Here is an 8,418-nt window from a genome sequence, read left to right as displayed (position 1 = left end):
GGTTTGTGTGATGGGCTGTGCTAGGTTTGATTTCATGAAGAAGACTTCCCTGGGTTGTTTGAATTCATTTGAGCTGTTTTGCACAGATATCCACGTACCTGGGGCTTGGGATTCTGTTTCAGAGAGCAGTGGATTCCCTTCTTTGAGAGGAGAGGATATGCATGGTGTGGTCTTCTTCCAGAAGGGGAGGTGCAAGGGCAGTCTGTGCTCCACGGTGAGAGCAATATAATCTTATAGAAAATGTCTTGGTTAAGGACGCAAAGCAGAGGCAAAGACAGAAGAGGATAGAGAAAGAAAAGAATTGAATGTAGGAAGGTAAGAACAAGGCAAAGAAAAGCAAACAAGGACGAAATCAGCACTAGAAAGAAGAGAGAGAAAAGAAGAACAGAATCAAGAAATTGAGCAGCATGCACTGAAGCTGTCACTGTACACAGGAAGGATGGTAGGGAGAGAGGGAGAGAGGAAGGGAGAGAGGAACAATAGGAGGGAGGGAAGAATGAAGGGAGGAAGGAAAGAAGGAAGGAAAGAAGAAAAGAAAGAATAAAAGGAAAGAAGAGGAGGTACAGGAGATGAGCAGAAGTGAACAAAGTCGCCTCTAGTCGCTGAAAGCAGTTGGTCCCTAACAGCTTCCGCCTTGGTTAGAGACCTGCGCTCCAGAGATCATTGTCCGGTAACTAGCGCCGATGGCTCCGACTTTGGTGGTCTCCACAGCTGCACCAGAGGAGACAGGAGGTGCTAGCGAGGGTAAGAGAGAAGAATGGAAAGAGAAAAGAGAAGGGAGTAAAAAGTCACGGAAGGTCAGGAAGAAAAAGGGAAATGAAAAGAGGAAATAGACGAGGAGGAAGAAAAGGAGGAAAGAGAAGATAGGGAAAACGGAATTGAAAAAGCAAAGAGAAACGATGAACAGGAGAACTGGAAGAAAAAAGAAAGAAGAAAGTGAGGAAAAGAAAGAAGACGAAGGAAAGGAAGGAAAGCAATAAGGACAAAGAAATAAGGAAAACCCGTGAGCGGAAAAGCAGGGCAGCGTGTGGGGCGGTGGAGCAGCACACGGTGTCGCTGCAGGATTAGAAACGGCGGCGTGCGGCTCGGCAGCTCCGCCCCGGTGCGGCGAAGAGCCCGGCTGTCAGAGCGGGAGGGCGGCGCGACGCAGGACGGTGAAGGCAGGAGAGCCGGTGTGTGCGGGTGGCGGAGAGGAACCGGTGTTTGCTCAGCCCGTGACTGGACCGTGGGCAGCGATGGACGTGCGTTGGGGTCCAGCGGTGCGTCTGGTGGTGCTGGTGCGGACGTGGGCGCTGGTGTCGGGGCAGGTGCGGTACTCGGTGCCGGAGGAAGCGAAGGTCGGGACGGTGGTGGGGGGGCTGCCGCAGGAGCTGGGTGTGGAGGCGGGCGATGCGGAGGCGCGGCGGCTGCGTGTGGTGTGGCAGGGCCGGCGGGCGAGCGTGGAGGTGAGCGGGGCGAGCGGGGCGCTGGTGGTGAGCTCGCGGCTGGACCGGGAGGAGCTGTGCGGCAAGAGCGCTCCCTGCTCCCTGCGTCTGGAGCTGCTGCTGGAGCGGCCGCTGCGCGTCTTCCATGTGGAGCTGGAGGTGACCGACATTAACGACAACGCCCCGCTCTTCCCCGCCGCACGGAAAAACATCAGCATCGCGGAATTAACCACGGTGCCGGGTTCACGTTTCCCACTGGAGGGCGCGTCGGATGCAGATATCGGAGCGAACGCACAGCTCTCCTACACCCTCAGCCCCAGCGAGCACTTCAGACTGGAAGTGAAAAACAAAGATGAAAATAAAAACTCTATAGTTCTTATATTAACGAAACCGCTGGACCGGGAGACGGTGCCTGTGCACCGGTTGGTGGTGACGGCGAGTGACGGGGGACGACCATCTCTGACCGGCACTATGGAGCTGGTGATCACGGTGCTGGATGCCAATGACAACGCCCCGCAGTTCAACCAGTCGGTGTATAAGGTGCAGCTGCCGGAGAACGCCGCTCCGGGAACTGTGTTTTTCCAGCAAACAGCAACAGATGAGGATGAAGGAATTAATCGCGAGATACATTATTCCTTCAGCGACTCAGTTCCGGCCAGGGTTCAGAACCTTTTCATAATTGACCCAAAATCCGGAGAAATACGAACTGCCGGGGAACTGGATTATGAGGATGTTCATTCGTATGACCTCGAAGTCGAAGCGAGAGACAAAGGGGCACCTCCCCTGTCCGGTCACTGCAGCGTGGAGCTGGAGGTGCTGGACGTGAACGACAACGCGCCCGAGGTGTGGGTGACGTCACTGTCGGTACCGGTGCCAGAGGACGCGTCGGTGGGGACGGTGGTGGCGCTGCTGAGCGTGTCGGACCGGGACTCGGGGGCGAACGGGCGAGTGCAGTGCTCGGTGTGGCCGACGTCGCCGTTCGGTCTGGAGTCGAGGTTCGCGGGGTCGTACTCGCTGGTGGTGCGTGAGGCGCTGGACCGGGAGCGGGTGTCAGAGTACGAGGTGGAGGTGCGGGCGGAGGACGGCGGGAAGCCGTCGCTGCGTGCGAGGCGCGGTGTGCGTGTGCCGGTGTCTGACGTGAACGACAACGCGCCGTCGTTCTCGCAGGCCGTGTACACGGTGCTGGCGCGGGAGAACAACGCGGCGGGCGCGGAGCTGGCGCGGCTGTGGGCGCGGGACCCGGACGAGGCGGACAACGGTCGCGTGAGCTACTCGTTGTGGGAGGGCGTCGCCGGGGCCCCGTGGTCAGGCGGCGGGTGGCGTCCGGCGTCGAGCTACGTGTCGGTGGACGCGGAGAGCGGTCGCCTGTGGGCGGTGCAGCCGTTGGACTACGAGGAGCTGCAGGTGCTGCAGTTCGAGGTGCGAGCGGTGGACGCGGGGGAGCCGCCGCTGGTCGGCAACGCGACGGTGCAGCTGTTCGTGGTGGACGAGAACGACAACGCGCCGGCGCTGCTGCCGACCGCGGGCGGCGGTGCGGGGCTGGTTCCGTTTGCGGGTGGCGTGGGCGGGTCGTCGGTAGAGGGGGCGTCGGGATCGGAGTCGGAGACGCTGTGGGCGTGGGCGGCGTGGGGGTCTCCGGCAGGGCAGGTGGTGGCGAAGATCCGTGCGGTGGACGCGGACTCCGGCTACAACGCGTGGCTGCGGTACGAGGTGTGGGAGCCTCGTGGGAAGGGCCTGTTCCGCGTGGGGCTGTACAGCGGCGAGGTGAGCACGGCGCGGGCGCTGGAGGAGGCGGACGGCCCGCGGCAGAGACTGGTGATCGTGGTGCGGGACCACGGCGAGCCGTCGCGCTCGGCCACGGCCACGCTGAGCGTGTCGCTGGTGGAGGGCGGCGAGGCGGCGCTGGCGGCGGCGGGGTCGTCGTCTTCGTCGGTGTCGGGTGTGGTGTTGCCGGTGGAGGGCGGTGTGGCGGCGGGCGCGGCTTCGGCGTCGGCCAACGTGTGGCTGGTGGTGGCGATCTGCGCAGTGTCGAGCCTGCTGGTGCTGGCGCTGGTGCTGTACGGGGCGGCGCGGTGGGCGCCGCGGGCGGCCGTGCTGTCGGGGCCGGCTCCGGCGACGCTGGTGTGCGCCAGCGAAGTGGGCAGCTGGTCGTACTCGCAGCGGCAGAGCCGGAGCCTGTGCGTGGCGGAGGGCGCGGCCAAGAGCGACCTGATGGTTTTCAGCCCCAACTTACCGCCGCCGCCTCCTCCCGGCCCCGCGTCCAAGGACACTTCACAGCCGGAGCCTTCCGCTCTGCTGAACACGGTCAGTAGTCCTCGCTTTCTCGCCTCTCGACCCACCCTTCCTTCCTTCCTTTCTTGCCTGCCACAGCCTGAGACTCCCCTTCCCCTCTCTCTCCCTTCTCTGGTATCTCCTGGCAGGCGCTGCTGGGAGCCGGGTTAAGCCCGCGTGGCCTGCGGGCAGTGGGTGCTTTGCTGGTGCTTAATGATCTTGATTGTTCCTTTGTCTCTGCCCAGGCGTTCCTACCGGGACCCTAGGGCTCTTGATTTTAATGAGTGGGAAATTACATTATTTTCTCATCCAGTAGGAGTTACCATCTGCACCTCTGGTTTTCTGTGGTGGGTGTGAATTGCTCTCCAGCAGAATGAAATCAGTGCTGTTGCTTACTGGTGTGTAAGCAACCCGAGTTTGCTGAAGGTGTGAAGGATATGCAGACTATTGTGTCGACAATTCCCCAGACACAGACTGTTGTGGTGACAATCCTGCAGACACATAGATTGTTGTGGTGACAATCCCGCAGGTACTGTTTCCTGCCTTAGTATCCTCGATGGCTGCTGTCAGTGCTGGCATCAAATCTGGTTTCTTGTGGGAAAGTCCTCTCCTTCTCTGGGATTCTCTTCTGCTTGAGTCCTGATAGTCCAATACCTCCATTTAGTTTGTCCTACCAGCATCCTTATGAAGGGAGGGAAGACAAGATGGACTTTTCCCAAGTGTGTTATAACCATTTTATTAGCATAAAATGTTAAGGCAGAGGAGTGTGATGCAAGGCAGTTTTCTGGAAAGGGAGTTTTGAATTTCTCCCAGATGTCAAAGAAGATTTTTAGTAAGCTGACCAGTTTTAGCATCCTCCCAGTATTTGAGTCATCATCCACACAGGTACAAATGCCTAGAAATGTTGGTTTGTGACAATCAAAATAATTAACTGCACTGAAATACTCATCAGCATTTGGGTGGTTGTTCCACAGCATGATACCAATGGCATTTCTATTCAGAGCTGTCCTGACATCACCTAAGGAAGAAGTAGAGAGTCTTCTGTACACTGTGTATTTGATACCAGCCATGTGGGTTTTGAGTGGACTCTTATTGAAGGAAGGGTCTGCAAAAGCTGGAGTGGACCTTGAAGTGGTGAAGGAAACCACAGCATTGCATGGGTGTGACTGTGTCTGTCACGCTGAGTGGGACCTTGTTGTTTGCTGATGTGACCTTGAGCAGTGAGGAGAGTTGTCTGTGGGAACTGAAAATCTTTGGGAAGACCATGGGATGTGCCATAAGAAAAAATAGGAATATTAGATGTTTTTTGTGTCATGAGTATTGCATATGTCAGTGTCAGGGATGGAGTGAGCATAGAAGAAAGCGTGAGGCACGCAGTGTTCTTGTCCAGCATTCTTTGCCAGGCTCCAAAGGGTTTGGAACTGGAAGCCTTCCAGCTGTTGAGACTGTTACATGGTATTGAAATCCTCTCAATGTCCTTTGAGGACATGAAAATCTCGCAGCAGAGACAGTCTCTTGTGCTGCTGTTTGCTTGATGTAGGCAACAGGTTGGTGAGAGAAGGAGAGATTCAGACTGCTGAATGTTGTCTGGGTGTTGTACTAGATGATCCTTGAGGTCACTTCCAACCCTAACAATTCTATGATTCTATGAGCTTTTTGAGTGCTGTTTTGGGAAGCTGTTGTTGCACAGTGCTGGGTATCCATAGCAGATTCCATAGGTGTTCATGTTACCATGAGTGCTGTTTTCCCCTCTTCAGGCAGGATTTGTAAGGGGATGTAAAGAGGTTGGGTGCAATCTTCAGTGCTCAACTCCCATCTTCTTGTTCACTTGCACAGTCAGCCTTTGCAGTCTTGCCTGTGTGGCATTTGTGGAGGAAAGTGAGGACATGTGGAGGCTTAGGGCTTCCCATTCAGAGCAGCTCTCAGAGGAGGGGCAGCTTGCTGGGCTGAACCTGGGTACTGTGACAACAATCCTGCTGAAGTAGGCTGGGATTGTAACACAGGGAGAGAGGCCTCGAGGGTGGAAGAGCTTTACCTGAGCGAAATGCAGAAGCTGAATGGAATATAGTGTGTGCAAGAACTTCAAAATGTTCTCTTAAATGGAGAGGATCTCAGTAGAAAATCTCTGGAAGAGGTTCTGCAGGAAGTGCTACTAGCACAGGATCCTTTCAGGGCCTCCAGAATTTCTGCACATCCTTGTGCCTTGCTCTCTCCTTGCATTTCAACACAGTGAAATGGGATCCTTTGGTTTTCTTCCCTTTCTTACCAAACCCACCCACCCTGTGTGTTCTTCTCTCCTGCTGGCAATGTGTAGGTAACAGTGGATGAGATACTTACTGCATCTGTCTGGTTGCAGACATGCAGATGGTTTCTGCTCAGACTTAGAATGACTTTTTCCCACTCCTACACTGAGAGAGACGCTGACAGAATGTCCTTGGCTTTCAGGTCTGCCTTCTGCTTCCCTTTAGACAGAAGTGCATCAGCACTGCAGCCTGTCCAGCGTTTTCAATGCTTTTGCAGAATGTGAGGGAACTTTTTTCTGCCCGGCTTCCCTAGGAATCTCTCAGAATGTTAATTGAAAATGGCCCTAAAATTATTGCTGCTGTTGCTGTACTGTAGAATTATATCAATGCTTCCTTCCTTGCTAGTTTGCAGCATTTCCACCTGAGCTCCTTGAGGGACTGCAAGACCTGCAGGCTGTGGTCTTGACCATCCCCCAGGCACTATTGCCTGCATTAGTGGCACTGCTGACTGTGCTGGGAGCAGCTGTGGTTTATGAGTGAAAACTGTCTTCACTCTCTGTGATTCTCCTCTGACAAGACTTGACTCAAGGTGGTGTTTGGGATTGAAGGATTTTGTCTACAAGTGAAGAGAAGTCCCCACTGGCTGGTTCAGCTGCCTGAAAACATCATACAACATACATCATTCAGTGGCTGCTCTCACCCACAATGAGATCACTTTGTGGTACACAGCTGAGTTTTCCACCCTCCCGCATCACCCAGCTCCCAGGTCCTTGAGGAAAACCAATCCTGAGGGCCTGTGTCTGGAGCAGGACTCACCCAAACTATCTTCCCTGCTATAGTCTTAATGTGCACTGGAAGGACTTTGATACAGGGGTGCAGGGACAGAATGTGGGAGTTCTGACTGAGCAGGGCCAGCTGGCTTGGCAGATCCTCAGGTGTGCACTCACCAGGTGGTTTGTGCTAGATGTGTGTGCCAGTTTTGAAAGGTCCCTCCTTCCATTGCTCTCAGTGCAGTTTTGCCTCTTTTCTGGCTCAGTTTTTCTGGGCTGCCATGTTGCTGTAAGAGTTGCTTTTCAAGGACAGGGAAGGTATTATGGGTGGTGGCACAGGGCAGTGGTTAAGTTTCCAGCCCTCTGTCCTTCTCTTCTCTCCCACTGGGAATGTGTTGGGAACAGTGAATGAGACAGAGACAAGTTCTGGGGAAATGTCCCTTAAAGGCACTTCTGCTGTCTTGGCAACAATTCTTCTTCTGAAGATGGAACCATTGAAGCCACAGGTAAGTCAATGGCACCTGTAGAAGATGTGTGTGAGAGACAGATGTACTTTTGTCCCTGGTCTGTCATGGTATCTTCATGTTGGATTGAGCCAATGTTGCCTGGATTGCAGTGCCTGTAGGAGTGGAGCAGGGAAGCATCACTGCCTGCTCTCCCGTTCCTTTCTTTGTGGTTCCAGGCACAGTGTGAGCAGGTGTCACCCCACATGGGTGAAGAAGGGACTCCAACATGTTCGTGGGAGTGGATGTGCTGGGTGTCGAGGGGATGTTCTTAGGGAAAATGTCATCATAGAAATGTTTCTTTCATGGCTTCTGCTTGGTTGTGTGATGTGTGGATCATATGAATGCAGTTCATGTTAATGGTGTTCTCTGGGAACTACATCCCTTGGGTAAAAAGGTTCTTGTGTTGTTGTGGCAGAGCATGACTGCAAGAGGGGAAGCAGGAGCTTGGCATTCACTGTGCAGGTAGAAAAGATGTCAGGAAGAACAAATCTTCCTCAAATACATGGAAGTGTGCTTGGGAGCTAGGACTGCCCTGTGCTCTTTCATCTTTTGTGGAGGGTTGTTGTGCAGGTCTGAAATGGGTTTGTTTTTTTTTCAAAAGAAAGACTTTGCTAGATTTTTTTGACTCCCTGGAGCTTCTTTACAGAGATGTCACAGCCCCTGAGACCTTGGGCTTCTGTTGCAGACTGGAATGGATTCTGTTCTATTGGAGCTGCTTTGGTGTTTGAGATACATCGTTGCCTTGCTCTGGTGTTTGCTGAGTGCCTGAGAGGAGAGTGGTTGTGCAGGCAGCGAGCAGGTCAGGAGGAAGAGATCACTGTGGTTGCCCTGTGCTGTTTCAGCCTTCTGGAAGGCCTGTTTGTGATGGGCTGCAAAGAGTTTGTTTTCCATCATGAGAGACTCCCCTGGGTTGTTTGCATTCCTTGGAGCCTGTTTGCACAGTTGTCCAATGCCTTGGCCATGGGCTTGTGTCTCAGGATGGAATGGATTCTATTCTGTTGTAGCAGGGCAGTTCTTTCCCATCTGGTTGCCTTGCTCTGACATTTGCTGGGTACTTGAGAGGACAGTGACTGAGGAGTGTGGTCTTCTTACAGAAGGGAGGGAAGGGAAGCTGTCTGTCTGTCTTGTCTGGCACAGACTGGAGGAAAGCAGGAAGTTCACTCTGCATCCAGACACTTGGGAAGGTGAAGGGGAAGAGAATAAT

The 8,418-nt window shown here is 54.1% G+C and overlaps 1 protein-coding gene across 1 annotated transcript; it reads left to right on the top strand.

The window, feature by feature from the left end:
* Positions 1-683: 683 nt before the first annotated feature.
* Positions 684-4,011, top strand: LOC128972889 (protocadherin alpha-5-like). Its single transcript, XM_054389012.1, has 3 exons — positions 684-744; positions 1,063-3,783; positions 3,941-4,011. Exons 1-3 carry the CDS (start codon positions 684-686, stop codon positions 4,009-4,011), a joined length of 2,853 nt encoding a protein of 950 aa, XP_054244987.1.
* Positions 4,012-8,418: the final 4,407 nt, after the last annotated feature.

The sequence above is a fragment of the Indicator indicator genome, chromosome 18 (assembly GCF_027791375.1).
Source record: "Indicator indicator isolate 239-I01 chromosome 18, UM_Iind_1.1, whole genome shotgun sequence".
Lineage (NCBI taxonomy): Eukaryota > Metazoa > Chordata > Aves > Piciformes > Indicatoridae > Indicator > Indicator indicator.
This window is presented reverse-complemented; position numbering and strand designations above follow the sequence as displayed.

Bases quoted from the DNA above. Each gene is read 5' to 3' on its own strand.
- LOC128972889 (XM_054389012.1), top strand. From the start codon at position 684: ATGGCTCCGACTTTGGTGGTCTCCACAGCTGCACCAGAGGAGACAGGA. The intron at 745-1,062 runs GTAAGAGAGAAG...GTGTCGCTGCAG, and splicing joins GACAGGAGGTGCTAGCGAGG to GATTAGAAACGGCGGCGTGC. The intron at 3,784-3,940 runs GCCTGCCACAGC...GTCTCTGCCCAG, and splicing joins CCTTCCTTCCTTCCTTTCTT to GCGTTCCTACCGGGACCCTA.